The 22,428-nt window shown below is 45.0% G+C and overlaps 1 protein-coding gene across 17 annotated transcripts in view; it reads left to right on the plus strand.

Annotated features, from left to right (window-relative positions):
- Positions 1-22,428, plus strand: part of col25a1 (collagen type XXV alpha 1 chain) — a 456,448-nt gene that overhangs the window by 413,938 nt on the left and 20,082 nt on the right. For all 17 annotated transcript variants that reach the window (XR_001322145.2, XR_006760436.1, XR_006760437.1 and 14 more), the window contains 6 exons: positions 10,386-10,409; positions 11,576-11,620; positions 11,706-11,750; positions 11,973-12,053; positions 12,264-12,326; positions 12,572-12,622. Coding sequence is in view for 13 of the 17 variants with exons in the window: in XM_045701252.1 (XP_045557208.1) it covers positions 10,386-10,409; positions 11,576-11,620; positions 11,706-11,750; positions 11,973-12,053; positions 12,264-12,326; positions 12,572-12,622 (309 nt within the window). In the remaining 4 variants the exon portion in view is untranslated. The remainder of the gene's footprint in view (positions 1-10,385; positions 10,410-11,575; positions 11,621-11,705; positions 11,751-11,972; positions 12,054-12,263; positions 12,327-12,571; positions 12,623-22,428) is intronic.

A 22,428-nucleotide genomic window follows, 5' to 3' on the forward strand; every position in this document is an offset into this window, starting at 1 on the left:
TTGTAGACTCCTAAATTGATGCACTTTGTTTAGGCAATTTTACAGCTAATTAGCTACTTCACATGCTGATATTGACAATTGAATTATTGTGTAACTACAGTGCCTTCAGAAAGTATTCACACCGCTTGACTTTTTCCACATTTTGTTATGTTACAAAGTGGGATTAAAATACTCTGTCAGTGTAAGAAAAATTCTAACATTTGTAAAAAAAAAAAAAAAAATGTATATACACTGAGTGTGCAAAACATTAGGAACACCTTTTCTTTACATGACAGACTGACATGGTGAATCCAGGTGAAAGCTATGATCTGTTCAATCAGTGGAGATTAATGGGAGGAGAAAGGTTAAAGAAGGATTTTTAAGCCTCGAGACAATTGAGACATGGATTGTGTATGTGTGCCATTTGTATTATTCCGGATTCCCATTAGATACTCTGTGTACATATAGAGAGAGGGTTCCTGGTTTCTGTATTTATTATTATTATTTGCGTATATTATAACAGGGAAAACATATTGAGACCTAGGTTTCTTTTACAATAAAATGCAGTTATGGGAAGCACAAATAAAACATTACAAATCACCCAGGAAAACTGTTACATTCTTCCACAAATAAGTTCCCAATCATTACTTTAAATTGCTCGAATGGCACTAGAACATCAAGATGAAATTAATTTTGAATTTTGTTCCAGCATTAAAACTAAAAGCAGATTTACCTAGCTCCGTGGAGACCTGAGGAACCTCAAGAGTTAAACAATCCTGTAAACTCAGGTGTCTATACTTCAACAGCAAAGTTAGATAAGACAATTTTATGAAGTAGGGCCTTGTAAACAAAAAGGGAGTAATGTAGAGATCTACGGGTCTTTAGAGAAGTCCAGCCAACCTTTGGATACAGGATGCAGTGATGAGTATCAAAACTGTCACCTGTAACAAAACGAAGGGCACTATGGTAGACGGCATCCAAAGGTTTAAGAGTAGTAGCAGCTGCTCGTCGATAAATAATATCACCATAATCAAGAACAGTTAAAAGGTTGACTAAATAATATGCCTCCTACTGCTTAGAGAAAGGCACGATCTGTTTCTGTAGAAAAAGCCAACTTTAAATCTTAGCTTCTTAACCAACTCATCTATATGTGTTTTAAATGTATTTATATGCGAGCACACGTTCGATTGGAGAACCATCTAATGAGTCAACATGTAGTTCATCCGATTAATTATTATGGGAGTTTGAAAACAACGTGTACTGTATTTTGTTTTACCTGTATTAAGCAAAAAATAATCAAGGGATTCCTGCATAGCTTTAACATCTGACTGTAGTTTTGACACAGCCATATCAACAGTTGGTCAATAGCATACATAATAGTATCATCCACATTTAATTTGAGTGTCTAAAGCATTTACAAGATCATTAACAACTAAAGTTGTTGCTGCAATAGTGCTATGCCCAGGCCTAAACACTGATTGGTTTACATTCAAAATGCATTTCTCAGATAAAAAGAGCAAAATTGTACATTTACCAAGGATTCGAGAATCTTAGCTAGACAAGGAAGCCTTGAAATGGGGCGATAATCATTAAGATCACTACTATCCACGCCCAAATGGAGAAGCAGCACAAGAGCTGATTTCCATACTTTTCAAATATTTAGTCCGCACTTAAGCAGACCAGCATCCAGTTGGTCGGCCCCTGTGGATTTCTTGTTGTCTATTGCTAGCAAAGCATCCAGGACTTTTTTTCTGTAAATAGCCTAAAAGAAAAGCTTTGACTATCATTTCTCTGGTCATTCAGCAAGTTTCACAGCCCAATAATCAGCATACAACCCAATATCATTGTGAATAGGTTTAGAAGTTCTTTCAAAGCGATAGCACACTGAAATTAAATGTATCAATGATGGCATTTTTTCCCGTAATGAGGCCAGTGTCTGAATTAATTTATTGTGGCAGAGAAGAAGAAGTAGAACCCGTCAGGGATTTGACAGTTTTCCAGAATTTAGCCGGGTTCCCAATACAATCTTAAAGAGTGGTTACTTAATTATCAGATTTAGCTTTTCTGATGGGTTTTCACAATGATTCCTCTGTTGCTTTAAAGCTGGCCAGTCTAGGCCTAAGCCTGTGTTCCTGGCCTTGACCTAAGTATAATCTCTAATGAATTTTGATAATTCCGGAGTGTACCAGGCAATCGATCAGCTACAATATTGATTAGCCACAATAGTATTGAATACATCTGCAAAGAGGCTCAAAGCTAAATCAGGTTCAGTGATCGCTGAAATACAATCAATGTCATTAAAATAAAGATCATGTAAAAATAAAGCCTGTTCACTGAAGTTTTTAAAGATCCTCTTTGTGATGACATGTGGCTTCGATTTTTGTATTCTCACATCTCTAACACAAACAACTGTGCAATGGTCACTGATGTCTTGGGCAAAGACACCAGTTTCTCTGTTGTATTTGTTCAAATAAGATCAAAGTTGACTTTGAAGGATCTCTAGTCTATTGTTGGGCCGTGTAGGCTTAGTCACCAGCTGGGTTAGGTTCAGATCATTACACGTTTTTTTAGATAGGAAATGCAGGCTTTCGACTAATCAGAATTTAGGTCACTTTTACTAACTTCTGACTTAGTAAAAGAAAACAAACTAGTTAGCCAAGGGAGGACGTAGACGTCTATAACAGTTATGGATACATTTTTCCCCAGACAAAGGCTTAAAGATAGTAGCTAAACATTTTGGGCAAGGGAAATGGATTTCAGTAAAGACACAAATTATTTTTAATAAAATTGGTCACTCCTCTGAACACATGATAACCCTCACCACTATGAATATCAGTCCAGAATATCCCCAGTATCACGTTTTAGGGAAGACCCAGATGCAGACAGTGTCGAAGTAACAAAAGTTTATTACTAGAACAGGGGCAGGTAAAACGGAAACAGGAGACATAGGGCTGTGAGACATGGGTTTGATTTTAGACACATGAAAAGTGTGATGTATACAGAGGGTATGGGGCAACAGAAGATGAACAGCAAAGGGGCTAATGACCTTGAAGATGGGGAAAGGGCCGATAAACCGGTTGGAAAGTTTGCGGGAAGAGCGGGGGCTGATAGCCCAGGGAACACTCAAAGGGTGAGAGACCCGTGGCAGAGCAAGGAAGAGTGTTCTGGGCATATTCGACCAACACTAGTTGCTGGCTCCAGGTGGGGTGGTTGGCGGAGACCGGGTAGCGAAGAGTTGTTTCCAAGTCTTGGTTGGCTCGCTCCGACTGGCCGTTGGACTGGGGGTGGGACCCGGAGGACAGGCTGGCCGACGACCCAATTGAGTGTGCAGAATGCCTTCCAGAACCGGGACCAGAACTGAGGACCCCGGTCTGAGACCATGTCTACTGGGAGTCCATGGATCCGGAAGAAGTGCTGCACCATGAGCTGGGCCGTCTCTTTGGCAGAGGTTAGCTTGGGGAGAGGAATGAAGTGTGGGGCTTTGGAAAACCAATCCACTACTGTCAGGATGGTGGTGTTGCCATCAGATGGGGGGAGACCCTTGACAAAGTCCAAGGATATGCGAGACCAGGGACAGGCAGAGGTTGAAGGAGACCAGCCAGAGCTTGCCAAGGAGTCTTGTTCTGAGCACAGACCATGCATGTGGCGACAAACGGGGAGACGTCAGGAATCATGGTAGGCCACACAAAGGCCAGGGTCCAGGGTGGCCAGGGAGACGGCGTCGCTAACAGCCGGGTTACTGAGGGGCTGGGAGGTTACCATTGTGGTAGGCTGCCTAACAGGCAACCCGCGGAATTGCTCCAGCAATGTGTTCAACACTCGGTCATGGCGTTCGGCCAAGGTCTGGAACCTTTTCATAAGACCATGAAGCAACTCCTTGTGCCTTCCTATGGTGGCTCCTTGGGAGGAGATGGCGTTGCGGTGCTGGTCCCAGTCTGCTGGGTCAGTCATGGCCAGTTCGTACCATCACGTTTTAGGGAAGACCCAGATGCAGACAGTGTCGAAGTAACAAAAGTTTATTACTAGAACAGAGACAGGCAAAATGTCAGGTCAAGTGCAGGCAGAGGTCAGTAATCCAGATCAGAGTGAAAAGGTACAGAACGGCAGGCAGGCTCAGGGCAGGCAGAATGGTCAAAACCGGGAAAACTAGAAAACAGGAACTATGGCAAAAGACAGGAGCAAGGGGGAAACCGCTGGTAGGCTTGACAGACAAAACAACCTGGCAACAGACACACAGATAACATAGTTATAAATACACTGGGGATAATGGGGAAGATAGGCGACACCTGGAGGGGGATGGAGACAAGCACAAAGACAGGTGAAACAGATCAGGGGCTGACACCAAGAGATCAAGTCAATACCAGAATGTCAGATTTTTCTGCATAGACCAGATCTTGATGTAATCCAGTTCAGTAAGCTCCTACTGCTCAGATTTATCAAACCAAGTCCTTTACAATTTTTAATATCACATGGAAACTCAAACAAGCTATGTTCAAAAGGCAGTTGCAGGCCCTGTCTGATGGCTGATATTGATATAGATGCCAGGCACACTATTGCCTCATCCCTCTCAACCATACCATTTTTCAATTCCTCATCAATCCACAGGGATTTAACAGTTTTTACAGTCATTTTCTTAATGGGTGAATGCTTTTTAGTAACTGGAATAAGCAATTTCATAAATGCTTCAAGTGCAGCGTCAGGATGTTCCTCATTACACACATCAGAAAACCTATATTTTACAGATTTTCAACATAAGAATCATTGCAAAACCTCTTGTATGATCGCTTATACAGTATTTTAGGTCCAGTCTTTGGAACTTGTGTGCCTAGATATGGCTATTAGTATTATGATCACAACATCCAATGGGTGTGGATACAGCTTTAGAGGGCGAATAGGAGAATGGGAAAGACAAAAGATTTAAGTGCCTTTGAATAGGTTATGGTAGTAGGTGCCAGGCGCACCGGTTTGATTGTGTCAAGAACTGCAACGCTGCTGGGTTTTTCACGCCCAACAGTTTCCCGTGCGTATCAAGAAGGTCCACCACCCAAAGGACATCCAGCTAACTTGACACAACTGTGGGAAGCATTGGAATCAACATGGGCCAGCATTCCTGTGGAACTCTTTCGACACCTTGTTGAGTCTATGCCCCCTACGAATTGAGGCAGTCCGGAGGGCAATTTTTTAAAATTATAATAATATATTAGAATCCCCTTTTGGCAGTGATCACAGCTGTGAGTCTTTCTGGGTAAGTCTCTAAGAGCTTTCAACACCTGGATTAACATTTGCCCATTATTCTTTTCAAATTCCTTCAAGCTCTGTCAAATTGGTTGCTGATTGCTAGACAACAATTTTCAGGTCTTGCCATAGATTTTCATGCAGATTTAAGTCAGCAACTCAGGGACATTCACTGTCTTATTGGTAAGCAACTAGATTTGGCCTTGTGTTTTTGGTTACTTTCCTGCTGAAAGGTGAATTCTGCTCCCAGTGTCTGTTGAAAAGCAGACTGAACCAGGTTTTCCTCTAGGATTTTGCCTGTGCTTATTGCCATTCAATTTCTTTTTTATCCTGAAAAACTCCCCAGTCAAGCATACCCATAACATGATGCAGACATCACTATGCTTGAAAATATGGAGAGTAGTACTCAGTAATGTGTTGTATTGGATTTCCCCCAAACATAACACTTTGTATTCAGGACAAAAAGTGAATTGCTTTGTCACATTTTTTGCATTATTACATTAGTGCCTTGTTGCAAACAGGATGCATGTTTTAGAATATTTGTATTCTGTACAGGCTTCCTTCTTTTCACTCTGTCAATGAAGTTAGTATTGTGGAGTAGTTACAATGATGTTGATCCATCCTCAGTTTTCTCCTATCACAGCCATTAAACTCTGTCACCATTGGCTTCATGGTGTAATCAGTGGTTTCCTTGCTCTCCGGCAATTGAATTAGGAAGGATGCCTGTATCTTTGTAGTGACTGGGTGTATTGATATACCATCCAAAGTGTAATTAATAACTTCACCATGCTCAAATGGATATTCAGTGTCTACCAATAGGTACTCTTCTTTGCAAGGCATTGGAAAACCTCAATGGCTTTGTGGTTGAATCTGTGCTTGAAATTCACTACTAGACTCAGGGACCTTATAGATAATTGTACGCGGGGCACAACTTTCACCCCCAGTTTTGTCATTTGAATGTGATACAAACTGAGGCAACAGTGTGCTTTAGGACCATGCGGACGCCTCCGAGCGGTTGGGTAGGCTGTTTGGAGTGTTTTTCCAACATCAACAAAAATATATACAGTACCAGTCAAAAGTTTGGACACACATACTCATTCAAGGGTTTTTCTTTATTTTTACTATTTTCTACATTGTAGAATAATAATGAAGACATCGAAGCTATGAAATAACACATTTGTAATAAATCTGTGAAGCATTTATTTGGGATGCAATTTTTGAGGCTGGTAACTCTAATGAACTTATCCTCTGCAGCAGAAGTAACTCTGGGTCTTCCTTTCTTGTGTCGGTCCTCATCAGAGCCAGTTTCATCATAGCGCTTGATGGTTTTTGCGACTGCACTTAAAGAAACTTTCAAAGTTCTTGAAATGTTCAGGTTTGACCGGTCTTCATGTCTTAAAGTAATGATGGACTGTCATTTCTGTTTGCTTATGTGAGCTGCCATAATATGGACTTGGTCTTTTACCAAATAGGGCTATCTTCTGTATACCACCCCTACCTTGTCACAACACAACTGATTGGCTCAAACACATTAAGAAGGAAAGACATTTCACAAATGAACTGTTAACAAGGCACAACTGTTAATTGAAATGCATTCCAGGTGACTACCACATGAAGCTGGTTGAGAGAATGCCACATGTGCAAAGCTGTCATCAAGGCAAAGAGTGGCTACTTTGAAGAATCTCAAAATCTCAATTTTTTTTAACACTTTTTTGGTTACTACATGATTCCATATGTGTTATTTCATAGTTTTGATGTCTTCACTATTATTCTACAATGTAGAAAATAGTACAAATAAAGAATATCCCTTGAATGAGTAGGTGTGTCCAAACGTTTGACTGGTATATTAAGTCAGTGCATGATGAAATTTACTTTTTTGCTTAAGTTTTCATGCACTGAATAAAAATCTAATGTTCAATGTGTTGCAATGTGTCGTGGGTATGCTTTTCAGCAGCAGGGACTGGGAGACTAGTCAGGATCGAGGCAAAGATGAATAGAGCAAAGTACAGAGAGATCCTTGATGAAAACCTGCTCCAGACTGCTCAGGACCCCAGACTGGGGCAAAGGTTCACCTTCCAACAGGACAATGGCCCTAAACACACAGCCAAGCCAACATAGGAGTGGCTTTGGGACAAGTCTTGGAATGTCCTTGAGTGGCCCAGCCAGAGCCCGGACTTGAACCCGATCTAACATCTCTAGAGAGACCTTAAAATAGCTGTGCAGCAACACTCCCCATTCAACCTGACAGAGCTACAGAGAAGAATGGGAGAAACTCTCTAAATACATGTGTGCCAAGCTTGTAGCATCATACCCAGGAAGAATCAAGGATGTAATTGCTGCCAATAGTGCTATATCAAAGCACTGAGTAAAGTGTCTGAATACTTATGTAAATGTGATATTTCCAGGGTTTTTAAAAATAAATTAGCAAAAATGTCTAAAAACCTGTTTTTGCTTTGTCATTATGGGGTATTGTGCGTAGATTGATGAGGGAAAAAACTATTTAATCAATTTTAGAATATGGCTGTAATGTATCAAAATGTGGAAAAAGTCAAGGGGTATGAATACTTTCTGAAGGCACTGTACATGATGAGATGGTTATGGATAAGCAGTCAAGCATCGATCATCATGTCACCAGAATAAGACCCTCCATATTCATTGGAAAGGAACATCAAGATCACCTTAACTTATTTCATCTGTAGCCTAATAAACTGCATGGTTTCCTGAGTCATAATGTGAGGACCACACACCATATAATCGCGTGACTCCAAGTTTACTTCAATATGATGGTTATTATATCAATATTTGCGCATAAAGGCATTTCACAACCATTTCTCGCATAATACATTTTATTGACAGAAAAAGATCCTACCATGCCAAACATTATTATATATTATATGTCAGCATTTACAGTGAGGGAAAACAGTATTTGATCCCCTGCTGATTTTGTACGTTTGCCCACTGACAAAGAAATGATCCGTCTATAATTTTAATGGTAGGTTTATTTGAACAGTGAGAGACAGAATAACAAAAATATCCAGAAAAACGCATGTCAAAAATGTTATAAAATGATTAGCATTTTAATGAGGGAAATAAGTATTTGACCCCCCTGCAAAACATGACTTAGTACTTGGTGGCAAAACCCTTGTTGGCAATCACAGTGGTCAGACGTTTCTTGTAGTTGGCCACCAGGTTTGCACACATCTCAGGAGGGATGTTGTCCCACTCCTCTTTGCAGATCTTCTCCAAGTCATTAAGGTTTCGAGGCTGACGTTTGGCAACTCAAACCTTCAGCTCCCTCCACAGATTTTCTATGGGATTAAGGTCTGGAGACTGGCTAGGCCACTCCAGCACCTTAATGTGCTTCTTCTTGAGCCACTCCTTTGTTGCCTTGGCCGTCTGTTTTGGGTCATTGTCATGCTGGAATACCCATCCATGACCCATTTTCAATGCCCTGGCTGAGGGAAGGAGGTTCTCACCCAAGATTTGACGGTACATGGCCCCGTCCATCGTCCCTTTGATGCGGTGAAGTTGTCCTGTCCCCTTAGCAGAAAAACACCCCCAAAGCATAATGTTTCCACCTCCATGTTTAACGGTGGGGATGGTGTGCTTGGGGTCATAGGCAGCATTCCTCCTCCTCCAAACACGGCGAGTTGAGTTGATGCCACAGAGCTCCATTTTGGTCTCATCTGACCACAACACTTTCACCCAGTTGTCCTCTGAATCATTCAGGTGTTCATTGGCAAACTTCAGACGGGCATGTATATGTGCTTTCTTGAGCAGGTGGACCTTGCGGGCCCTGCAGGATTTCAGTCCTTCACGGCATAGTGTGTTACCAATTGTTTTCTTGGTGACTATGGTCCCAGCTGCCTTGAGATCATTGACAAGATCCTCCCGTGTATTTCTGGGCTGATTCCTCACCGTTCTCATGATCATTGCAACTCCACGAGGTGAGATCTTGCATGGAGCCCCAGGCCGAGGGAGATTGACAGTTCTTTTGTGTTTCTTCCATTTGCGAATAATCGCACCAACTGTTGTCACCTTCTCACCAAGCTGCTTGGCGATGGTCTTGTAGCCCATTCCAGCCTTGTGTAGGTCTACAATCTTGTCCCTGACATCCTTGGAGAGCTCTTTGGTCTTGGCCATGGTGGAGAGTTTGGAATCTGATTGATTGATTGCTTTTGTGGACAGGTGTCTTTTATACAGGTAACAAACTGAGATTAGGAGCACTCCCTTTAAGAGTGTGCTCCTAATCTCAGCTCGTTACCTATATAAAAGACACATGGGAGCCAGAAATCTTTCTGATTGAGAGGGGGTCAAATACTTATTTCCCTCATTAAAATGCAAATCAATGTATAACATTTTTGACATGCGTTTTTCTGGATTCTTTTGTTGTTATTCTGTCTCTCACTGGTCAAATAAACCTACCATTAAAATTATAGACTGATCATTTCTTTGTCAATGGGCAAATGCACAAAATCAGCAGGGGATCAAATACTTTTTTCCCTCACTGTATACAATTCTAGCGTAACGACCTGTTTCCATCACAGCTGTCGTGATTTTTTTATTATACAGTATGACTTTACTCGCATAAAAACTGTGGATGGAAACGTGGTTACAGTAAATTATAGGAATTTGTGGTTTTGGGTGGATTTTTCCTATAAGTTAAACATTAATGTCTGGCCAATTGTGTTGCTTGCTGTTCAGAATGTCAGTTTTGAGCTGCATTCCTATATGAGATAGATGAGTTGTTAGATGAACCTCTGAAGTACTATTTTGATTTGGGTTAATGGTGAAATATTTTTATGTGGCCCCCACCACAATCATGTCAAATTTACAGCATTAAAATTCCATATTCTTTAATGGTCTTGAAAATGTATAATTCTGTGCTTCAGTGGATGTCAGGCAATCTACTACAGTCCCCTTTTAAAGCATTATGACACCTTTACAACAGAGGATCTCATTCTTATCCTACTATCTGACTAATAAAATTGCTTGTGAACCTACATCTGAGTGTACTGTACAATGCTTTCAAATACTCCAGACAGTTCAAATTCCATCTGGCACAGTTTGTATGCTAGGTTACTGAAGAGGGAGAACTATAGCATGCTGACAGGTTTGTTTCGTGCATAACCAGTTATCTTATCTTTCGCCTCCTCCCTGGCCGACCACAGAAGATTACCACTATTACAGTGACGGTAATTCACCTCTATTCTGTTTGAGTGATGTACCATTGATCCATCATGAACCCAACCCCACCCTGCCCTCCCCTGCTCATTATCCTCTTTTCCCAGCTAACATGTAACTCCCACACATTGTTGCTTAACACTAAGACAACGATAATTCCTAAATGACGTGTTTGTGCTTCTGTGAGATGGCGTAAGCATTTTCATATTGGGAGTGGTCACTCAAGTGTGAAAGAATGTATTGAAGTCCATCACAATGTCGTCAATCATTAAAAGACACTAGACATTAACCCCCACAAACTATCCCAACTCTGAAGAAGTGTATGTGTGTACACCACCATGTTGCTAGTCTGGTCCCAGATCTGTTTGTACTTTTTGAAACTCCATTGCTGTCATTGTCAAGCAAAACTGTTTGGTATTATGACAGCGAATGACAAGGAGTTAGCATGACAGCACAAACAGACTGGCACTCAGGCTACCATGTACTGTATCACCTTTCATGGCAATATGTGTAACCTAGAAAGTTCATGTGTATAAACAGATTAATATTTAATATTGTAATATTGGTGTTGAACATATTCACATTTTCTGGCTTATGGTGATCTCAGGTTTCTTGGTAACTTCTATTTATATTAAAGGTCACCTATCAAATTAACTTTGCTATACTGTAACTTGGCACTTACTTTCAGAGGATATGGAGATTATTTTAAACATAAGAAATAAGATGATCTGATTATGTTAGTTGCAGTTGACCCACACTATCCTTGCAACCTTGGTGAGGGAATTGTTGTGATCTCTTTCCATCATCATTGTTATGTTAATTTTGAAGTGATTCGTAACATGTGTAAGGATATGTTTGTGTCTATCTATTCTATTTCAGTCAAATTGAGTGATGAGTTTACAAATTGTCCATTATTTTCTATTTAATTGTCGCATTGACTGAATTTGAGTGGAATTGACACCAACCCTGGCCTATATTCATGTACTACATGTGTATTTTATTTTTATTTAACCTTTATTTAACTAGGCAAATCAGTTAAGAACAAATTCTTATTTACAATGACGGCCTACCGGGGAACAGTGGGTTCTGGTTACTGGCCCAACGCTCTAACCACTAGGCTACCTGTCACCCCGTATATGATGGTAATAACAATAGAATATTTATCTTGTGAATCTAGGGTCCCCCTGGGCCTCCTGGATTATCAGGACCAGAGGGAATCAAGGTAATCCATCACTCTCTGTGAGCGTTCGTATGTGTGTGTGCAGCAAGCAGCGAAATCCATTGCCAAAATACATTCTCTGTTTCAGGGAGATCAAGGCATGCCTGGCCTCCCTGGACTGGACGGTGAAAGGGTAAGTAGACCCAGATGTCTCAGTACCCAGTCATGCCTAGTAAAGATATAGGCCATCAAAAACCATTCTTGAAGATTCTTACATTTTACATTGGAGTTCCTAACTAATCATTAATCAAATATGAGGGAGGAAGACACACAGCCCTCCAGGAATTTAGTTTGACACCCCTGCAATACATTTTCCCATTTTGATTGTCATTCTGATTACTCTACCTCTGCCCAGGGTTTCAAAGGTTCCAAAGGAGACATGGGAATCCCTGGCACATCTGGAGATAAAGGAACTGTTGGCTTACCTGGTTTACCAGTAAGAGTCTATTGATTAACCTTAACACATATGAATTATTCCTGACACCAATAGGTGATAGCAAATAGCTTCAGTGTTGACAATAACCACTATAACTTCCTTTTGTAGGACAGCATTTACAGATAAGATATGCTGACTGTTGATTTATTAAGTCTTGAACACTTTGAGCAGCATTCTTTAGAATGTCATAATGAATGTTCTGTTTCTTAGGGCGTCAATGGATTGAAAGGAGATAAGGGTGATTCTGGTTTGCCTGGTCCTGAAGGGCCCTCAGTAAGTTAACTCAAAACGGACATACAAATGTATTACATCTACATATAGCAATGCATTTATTCAAGATACCAATAAAGCATCAGGGAAGTTCCTTCACACTTAGGTTTTCTCACTTCATAGGCCTGAAACGGTCAGTGTATGATCTTACAGTGCTATATGATGACAAAAGCTATATAATGGTGATTATGTAACCATTTGAGTAATATTGGTTCAACCTGATCAGATTGTCTCCCTCTCACATGCAGATTATTGGCCAACCTGGAGCACCTGGGCCCCATGGCCCCCCAGGCCCCATGGTGAGTTGTCCCCCTAAATCAAGGTTGGGCAGTTCCAGTCCTCAAGGGCCGTATTTGTGTCACACACACACATCTAATTAAACAAATTGTAATTGTGGTCTAAAGTGAAGACTATTAGTTGATTATTTGAATCAGGTGTGTTAATGTTCGGTTGGAGTAAAAGTGTGACACCCTCGAGAACCAGAGCTGCAACCCCTACCCTAGAACATCCACTACACTTTTAGAAAAAAAGTTCCAAAAGGGTTCTTCGGTCCTCATAGGGGAACCCATTTTGGTTCAAGGTAGATCCCTTTTTGGTTCCAGGTAGAACTCTTTTGGGTTCCATGTAGAGCCCTCTGTGGAAAGGGTTTTGCATGGAACCCAAAAGGGTTCTTACAGGGAATCAAAAAGGGTTCTTCAAAATGGGACAGCCAAAAGAACCTTTTAAGGTTCTAGAGAGCACCTTTTTTTCTGAGTGGTAAACAACTAAAATGCATCTCTGGCTGGTCTATGCAGTGGCCAAGAGGCATATTACCATACAAGGAAATGTAAGTGCAAGCCAGACAGCCAGTCAGATTTTAGATTGCCATTGAATTTTGGATTCAGTGTCATGGCGTTTCAGTCTAAGCTGTTATAATGTGTCATGTAGATGAAATAACAAGACCCTGAAGTTATTGTTCATGTTGATGTTATTGTTCATGCAATATGTGTCATAGTTCAAAGAGACAATATGGTACCACCCTTTTCTTAAAGCTGTACATGTCAGAAGGTGAGTGTAGCTAGTGCAACGTACTTTACTCAAAAATAAAGGCACAAGGTAACAAATACACTTGACCAATAACAAAACGGTAAATATTACGCACCGGTGAAAACAGCACCCGTCGAGAAACCAGCCATCATGTACCAAAATGAACATAGAAGCAATCACGCACAAAAATATGGGGGAAACAGAGGGTTAAATATATGAACATGTAATTGGGGAATGAAAACCAGGTGTGTAGAAAACAAAGACAAAATCAATGGAAATGAAAGGTGGATCAGTGATGGCTAGAAGACCGGTGACGCCGCCCGAACAAGGAGAGGGACCGACTTTGGTAGAAGTCGTGACAGTACGCCGCCCGAACAAGGAGAGGGACCGACTTCGGCAGAAGTCGTGACAGTACCCCCCTCTTGACGCGCGGCTCCAGCAGCGCACCGGGGACGACCCGGAGGGCGAGGCGGAGGGCGATCCGGATGGAGACGGTGGAACTCCCGCAGCATTGATGGGTCTAACACGTCCTCCACCGGCACCCAGCATCTCTCCTCCGGACCGTACCCCTCCCACTCCACAAGGTACTGAAGGCCCCTCGCCCGACGCCTCAAATCCAGTATGGATCGAACTGCATACGCCAGGGCCCCCTCGATGTCCAGAGGGTGCGGAGGAAACTCCCACACCTCAGACTCCTGGAGTGGACCAGCCACCACCGGCCTGAGGAGATACACATGGAACGAGGGGTTAATTCGATAATCGGGGGGAAGCTGTAACCTGTAACATACCTCGTTCAGTCTCCTCAGGACTTTGAATGGCCCCACAAACCGCGGGCCCAGCTTCCGGCAGGGCAGACGGAGGGGAAGGTTTCGGGTCGAGAGCCAGACATGGTCCCGGTGCGAACACCGGGGCCTCACAGCGTTGGCGATCTGCGCAGGTTTTCTGGCGCCTCACGGCCCGCTGAAGGCGCACATGAGTGGCGTCCCATGTCTCCTCAGCGCGCCTAAACCAGTCATCCACCGCAGGAGCCTCGATCTGGCTCTGATGCCAAGGTGCCAGAACTGGCTGGTAGCCCAGTATGCACTGGAAGGGGGAGAGGTTAGTGGAGGAGTGGCGGAGTGGCGGAGCGAGTTCTGGGCCATCTCTGCCCAGGGCACGAATGCCGCCCACTCCCCCGGCCGGTCCTGGCAATAGGACCGCAGAAACCTACCCACATCCTGGTTCATAATCTCCACCTGCCCGTTACTCTCGGGGTGAAAACCCTGAAGAGTAAGGCTGACCGAGACCCCCAGACGTTCCATGAATGCCCTCCAGACCCTCAACGTGAACTGGGGACCTCGATCAGATACTATGTCCTCAGGCACCCCGGAAGACGTGTGAAAACAAGGCCTCCGCAGTCTGTAGGGCCGTAAGGAAAACTGTTCCACAATGACCAGGATTGTGGTGTTACCCTGTGATGGAGGAAGATCCGTTAGGAAATCCACCGACAGGTGCGACCACGGCCGTTGTGGAATGGGTAAGGGCTGTAACTTCCCTCTGGGCAAGTGCCTAGGGGCCTTGCACTGGGCGCACACCGAGCAGGAGGAGACATAAACCCTCACATCCTTAGCCAAAGTGGACCACCAGTACTTCTCACAAAGACAGCGCACTGTCCGACCAACAACTCTGGATGACCAGAGGAGGGTGACGTGTGGGCCCAATAGATCAAACGGTCGTGGACAGCAGATGGAATGTACAGACAACCAGCTGGACATTGGAGGGGAGTGGGCTCTGTACGTAACGCCGCTCGATGTCCGCGTCTAGCTCCCACACTACCGGTGCCACCAGGCAAGAGGCCAGAAGTATGGGTGTGTGATCCATGGGCCGCTCCTCTGTGTCATACATCCGGGACAGTGCGTCTGCCTTCGCGTTCTGGGAACCTGGTCTGTATGATAGGGTGAAAACATGGCCCACCTTGCCTGGCGAGGATTCAGTCTCCTCGCCGCCCGGATGTACTCCAGATTGCGGGGGCCAGTCCAGATTTTTATTTGTATTTTTTATTTATTTCACCTTTATTTAACCAGGTAGGCAAGTTGAGAACAAGTTCTCATTTACAATTGCGACCTGGCCAAGATAAAGCAAAGCAGTTCGACAACATACAAAAACACAGAGTTACACATGGAGTAAAACAACATACAATCAATGAATGCAGTAGGAAAAAAAATAAAAAATAAAATACAAATAAAAATAAGACTATATACAATGTGAGCAAATGATGTGAGATAAGGGAGGTAAAGGCAAAAAAATGCCATGGTGGCAAAGTAAATAAAGTATAGCAAGAAAAACACTGGAATGGTAGATTTGTAGTTTGAAGAAAGTTCAGAGATAAAATATAAATAATATGGTGCAAAGGAGCAAAATAAATAAAATAAATAAATACAGTAGGGGAAGAGGTAGTAGTTTGGGCTAAATTATAGACGGGCTATGTACAGGTGCAGTGATCTGTGAGCTGCTCTGACAGCTGGTGCTTAAAGCTAGTGAGGGAGATAAGTGTTTCCAGTTTCAGAGATTTTTGTAGTTCGTTCCAGTCATTGGCAGCAGAGAACTGGAAGGAGAGACGACCAAAGGAGGAGTTGGCTTTAGGGGTGACCAGAGAGATGTACCTGCTGGAGCGCGTGCTACAGGTGGGTGCTGCTATGGTGACCAGTGAGCGGAGATAAGGGGGGACTTTACCTAGCAGGGTCTTGTAGATGACCTGGAGCCAATGTGTTTGGCGACGATTATGAAGCGAAGGCCAGCCAACGAGAGCGTACAGGTCGCAGTGGTGGGTAGTATATGGGGCTTTGGTGACAAAACGGATGGCACTGTGATAGACTGCATCCAGCTTGTTGAGTAGGGTATTGGAAGCTATTTTGTAAATGACATCGCCGAAGTCTGTTTGGCAGCATGAGTGAAGGATGCTTTGTTGCGAAATAGGAAGCCAATTCGAGATTTCACTTTGGATTGGAGATGATTGATGTGAGTCTGGAAGGAGAGTTTACAGTCTAACCAGACACCTAGGTATTTGTAGTTGTCCACAAATTCTAAGTTAGAACCGTCCAGAGAAGTGATGCTGGACAGGCGGGCAGGTGCAGGCAGCGATCGGTTGAAGAGCATGCATTTAGTTTTACTTGTGTTTAGGAGCAGTTGGAGACCACGGAAGGAGAGTTGAATGGCATTGAAGCTCGTCTGGAGGGTTGTTAACACAGTGTCCAAAGAAGGGCCAGAAGTGTACAGAATGGTGTCGTCTGCGTAGAGGTGGATCAGAGATTCACCAGCAGCAAGAGCGACATCATTTATGTATACAGAGAAAAGAGTTGGCCCAAGAATTGAACCCTGTGGTACCCCCATAGAGACTGGCAGAGGTCCAGACAGTAGGCCCCCCGATTTGACACACTGAACTCTGTCAGAGAAGTAGTTGGTGAACCAGGCAACGCAATCGTTTGAGAAACCAAGGCTACTGAGTCTGCCGATGAGGATGTGGTGATTAACAGAGTCAAAAGCTTTGGCCAGGTCAATGAATACGGCAGCACAGTATTGTTTCTTATCGATGGCGGTTACGATGTCGTTTAGGACCTTGAGCGTGGCTGAGGTGCACCCATGACCAGCTCTGAAACCAGATTGCATAGCGGAGAGGGTGCGGTGGGATTCGAAATGGTCGGTAATCTGTTTGTTGACTTGGCTTTCGAAGACCTTAGAAAGGCAGGGTAGGATGGACATAGGTCTGTAGCAATTTGGGTCAAGAGTGTCACCTCCTTTGAAGAGGGGGATGACAGCAGCTGCTTTCCAATCTATGGGAATCTCAGACGACACGAAAGAGAGGTTGAACAGGCTAGTAATAGGGGTTGCAATAATTTCGGCAGATAATTTTAGAAAGAAAGGGTCCAGATTGTCAAGCCCAGCTGATTTGTAGGGGTCTAGATTTTGCAGCTCTTTCAGAACATCAGCTGAATGGATTTGGGAGAAGGAGAAATGGGGGAGGCTTGGGCGAGTAGCTGTGGGGGGTGCAGTGCTGTTGAATGCAGTAGGGGTAGTTAGGTGGAAAGCATGGCCAGCCGTAGAAAAATGCTTATTGAAATTCTCAATTATAGTGGGCTTATCGGTGGTGACAGAGTTTCCTATCCTCAGTGCAGTGGGCAGTTGGGAGGAGGTGTTCTTATTCTCCATGGACTTTACAATGTCCCAGAACTTTTTAGAGTTGGAGTTGCACGAAGCGAATTTCTGTTTGAAAAAGCTAGCCTTGGCGTTTCTAACTGCCTGTGTGTATTGGTTTCTAACTTCCCTAAAAAGTTGCATATCGCGGGGGCAGTTCGATGCTAATGCAGAACGCCACAGGATATTTTTGTGTTGGTTAAGGGCAGTCAGGTCTGGGGAGAACCAAGGGCTATACCTGTTCCTGGTTCTAAATTTCTTGAAAGGGGCATGCTTATTTAAGATGGAGAGGAAGGCATTTAAAAAAATAACCAGGCATCCTCTACTGACGGGATGAGGTCAATATCCTTCCAGGATACCAGGGCCAGGTCGAATAGAAAGGCTTGCTCGTTGAAATGTTTCAGGGAGCGTTTGACAGTGATGAGTGGAGGTCGTTTGACCGCTGACCCATTACGGGTACAGGCAATGAGGCAGTGATCGCTGAGATCTTGGTTGAAAACAGCAGAGGTGTATTTAGAGGGCACGTTGGTTAGGATGATATCTATGAGGGTGCCAGTGTTTGCGGCTTTGGGGTTGTACCTGGTGGGTTCATTAATAATTTGTGTGAGATTGAGGGCATCAAGCTTGGATTGTAGGATGGCTGGGGTGTTAAGCATGTCCCAGTTTAGGTCACCTAGTAGCACGAGCTCTGAAGATAGATGGGGGCAATCAGTTCACATATGGTGTCCAGAGCACAACTAGGGGCCGAGGGGGGGTCTATAGCAGGCGGCAACGGTGAGAGACTTGTTTTTGGAGAGGTGGATTTTTAAAAGTAGAAGTTCAAATTGTTTGGGTACAGACCTGGATAGCAGGACAGAACTCTGCAGGCTATCTCTGCAGTAGATTGCAACACCGCCCCCTTTGGTCGTTCTATCTTGTCTGAAAACGTTGTAGTTAGGGATGAAGATTTCAGAGTTTTTGGTGGACTTCCTAAGCCAAGATTCAGACACAGCTAGGACATCCGGGTTGGCAGAGTGTGCTAAAGCAGTGAATAAAACAAACTTAGGGAGGAGGCTTCTAATGTTAACATGCATGAAACCAAGGTTATTACGGTTACAGAAGTCATCAAAAGAGAGCGCCTGGGGAGTAGGAGTGGAGCCAGGCACTGCAGGGCCTGGATTCACCTCTACATCCCCAGAGGTGCAGAGAAGAATAAGAATGAGGGTACGGCTAAAAGCTATAAGAATTGGTCGTCTGTGACGTCCAGAATAGAGAGAAAAAGGAGCAGGTTTCTGGGGGCGATAAAATAGCTTCAAGGTATAATGTACAGACAAAGGTATGGTGGGATGTGAGTACAGAGGAGGTAAACCTAGGCATTTAGTGATTATGAGAGAGATATTGTCTCTAGAAACATCATTGAAACCAGAAGATGTCATAGCATGTGTGGGTGGAGGAACTGAGAGGTTGGATAAGGTATAATGAGCAGGGCTAGAGGCTCTACAGTGAAATAAGCCAATAAACACTAACCAGAACAGCAATGGAGAAGGTATATTGACATTAAGGAGAGGCATGCTTAGCCGAGTGATCAAAGGGTCCAGTGAGATTCAGACAGCTAGCCGGGCCATAGGTAGCAAGCTGGTGGAAGATGGGAGGGAGGTCTGTTTTTAGCCACCTCGTGCGTTTCCGTCTGTGGGTTAGTGGGGTTCCGTGTGGAAGGGGGGACCAGTCCAAGTTGGCAAAATAGTTAGTTATAGTGGCCCAAGAAAAGTGTCCGATAGACCTATTCAGATCGCAGCCGAAAAGACAGCTAACGATTAGCGGGCCGCAGATGGGCGATCAGGTTACGTCGCGACGGAGGGGCCAGTTGGATAACTCCCTCGGGCAGATAACGTCGGTGGTCCAGTCGTGAAGACCCGATGGGGCTCCGCATCGGCAGTAAAACGGGTCAGGATAGGTGAGTTGTAGCCCAGGAGACACTTCAGCTGGCTAGCTCAGGAATAGCCCAGGAGTGGCTGACGGAACTCTTCAGCTGGCTAGCTGGCTAGCTCCGTAATAATGTGTGTTAATTCCGTGACCGACGTTGCCAATAGTCACTCAGGTAGCAGCTAGTTAGCTGCAAGATCCAGGTATAAATGTCCAGAGCCTGCGGTAGAAATCGGGGAAAGGAGAGAGAATAGGTCCGGTATGCTCTGGTCTGAGTCGCGCTGTACAAAAACTGGCGATAGCTATTCGAGCTAATGGATAGCTGAGGACAGCTAACCGTGGCTAGCTGAACTTCAACGTTAGCCAGTGAAAATGGCTAAACACTTGCTAGCTTCTGTTGTGGAATTCAGATGAGGTAAATAATACTTTCTTTTTTAAATTGGTGAGGCGGGTTGCAGGAGAGTGCTTTGAGGTTGAGTATTTAGAATTAAAAAAAAAATATATATATATATATAAAGATAAGTGAAGAAATTTTTTTTTAAAATATATATATACACGGGACACGACAAGAGGAGGGTAGAGGACGTCTGAACTGCTACGCCATCTTGGAAAAAAAGGATGAGATGAGAAAAGGGTGTTTATCCCCCTCAAGCCAATGTCTCCACGCCTTCAAGGCCTTGACGACAGCCAACAACTCCTGGTCCCCCACGTCATAGTTTCGCCTCACCGGGCTGTGCTTCTTCGAAAAGAGGGCACAGGGGCGGAGCTTTGGAGGCGTGCCCGAGTGCTGAGAGAGCACGGCTCCTATCCCAGCCTTGGACGCGTCCACCTCCACTATGAACCCCAAAGAGGGATCTAGATGAGCCAGCACGGGAGCTGAGGTAAACAGAGCCCTCAGCTGACCAAAAGCCCTGTCTGCCTCAGCTGACCACTGCAAACGCAACGGTCCCCCCTTCAGCAGTGAGGTAATGGGAGCCGGTACCTGACCAAAGCCCCGGATAAACCTCCGGTAGTAGTTGGCAAACCCTAAAAACCGCTGCACTTCCTTTACCGTGGTGGGAGTCGGCCAATTACGCACAGCTGAAATGCGGTAACTCTCCATCTCCACCCCTGAAGTGGAAATGCGGTAACCTAGGAAGGAGACGGACTGTTGGAAAAACAGACATTTCTCAGCCTTGACGTACAGGTCAAGCTCCAACGGGTCGACCAAGCACCCTGCGCACCAGGGACACATGCTCGGAGCGTGTAGCGGAGTATATCAGGATGTCATCAATATATACCACTACACCCTGCCCATGCAGGTCCCTGAAAATCTTGTCTACAAAGGCCTGGAAGACTGATGGAGCATTCATCAAACCGTACGGCATGACGAGGTACTCATAGTGCCCTGAGGTGTTACTGAACGCTGTCTTCCACTCGTCTCCCTCCCGGATACGCACCAGGTTGTAAGTGCTCCTGAGATCCAACTTGGTGAAGAAGCGCGCCCCGTGAATTGACTCAATCGCACTGGCTATGAGAGGTAGCGGGTAACTGTACCTAACAGTGATCTGGTTGATACCTCGATAGTCAATACACGGGCGCAGACCTCCATCCTTCTTCAAGAAACTCGAGGAGGCAGTACCCCTGCCCCAGGGATTTGGAGACATATGTTTCCATAGTTGCCGTCTCCTCCTGTGACAGGGGATACACGTGACTCCTGGGAAGTGCTGCGTTTACCAGGAGATTTATCGCATAATCCCCCCGTCGATGGGGTGGTAATTGAGTCGCCTTCTTCTTTCAGAAGGCGAGAGCCAAATCGGCATATTCAGAGGGGATGCGCACGGTGGAGACCTGGTCTGGACTTTTCACCGTAGTCGCACCAACGGAAACCCCTAAACACCTCCCTGTGCACTCTCGTGACCACCCCGTGAGAGCCCTCTGTTGCCACGAAATAGTGGGGTCATGACAGGCCAACCAGGGTATGCCCAGCACCACGGGAAACGCAGGAGAATCCATAAGGAAAAAACGGATTTTCTCCTTGTGATCCTCCCACGTCACCATGCCCAGTGGAGCGGTGTCCTCCCTAATTACCCCTGACCCTAATGGTTGACTATCTAGGGCGTGAACTGGGAAGGGCATATCCACTGGAACAAAAGGGATCCCTACACTATGGGCAAATGATCTGTCAATGAAGTTCCCAGCTGCGCCTGAATCTACGAGCGCCTAATGCTGGGAATGCGGGAAAACTCAGGAAAATTATTATACACAAACATGTGTGCAACAGAGGGCTCTGGGTGAGCCTGGTGCCGACTCACCTAGGGTGACACAAGAGTGCCCTGCCTGCTGCCTCGACTCCCAGTGGAACCTCTCCAGCACCGACCGGCAGTGTGCCCTCTGCGGCCACACATGGTGCATGGACCGGCCCCTCCTTCGGTCGCCCTACGTGCAGCACCTCCCAGCTCCATGGGCGTAGGAGCTGTGGTGCTGGGGGATGGAATCGACAGACCCCGATCTGGACGTCCACGGGTAGCCAGCAGGTTATCCATCCGGATGGACAGGTCCACCAGGTGAGAGTGGTGTCCCTGCAGGCCAACTCCCGACGGACGTCCTCGCTGAAACTACAACGGTAGTGATCGATCAGGGCCCTGTCGTACAATGCCGCGCTGGCGGCCAGGGTCCGAAAGTCCAGAGAGAACTCCTGTGCGCTCCTCATCCCCTGCCGAAGTTGGATGAGACGTTCACCCGCCGCTCTACTCTCAGGCGGGTGGTCGAAAACTGCCTGGAAGCGGCGGGTGAAATCCTCCAATTGGTCCAACACCGCTTCTTCTTCCTCCCATACGGCGTTGGCCCACTCCAGGGCTTTCCCTGAGAGACAGGAGATGAGGGTGGACATGCTCTCACGGCCCGAAGGAGCCGGGTGGACGGTTGCTAGGTAGAGCTCCAGCTGGAGTAGGAACCCCTAACATCCCGCAGCCGTCCCATCATACTCCTTCGGAAGATCGAGCTGAGTCCCACTGGGACCGGGTGA

The sequence above is a fragment of the Salmo salar genome, chromosome ssa18 (assembly GCF_905237065.1).
Source record: "Salmo salar chromosome ssa18, Ssal_v3.1, whole genome shotgun sequence".
Lineage (NCBI taxonomy): Eukaryota > Metazoa > Chordata > Actinopteri > Salmoniformes > Salmonidae > Salmo > Salmo salar.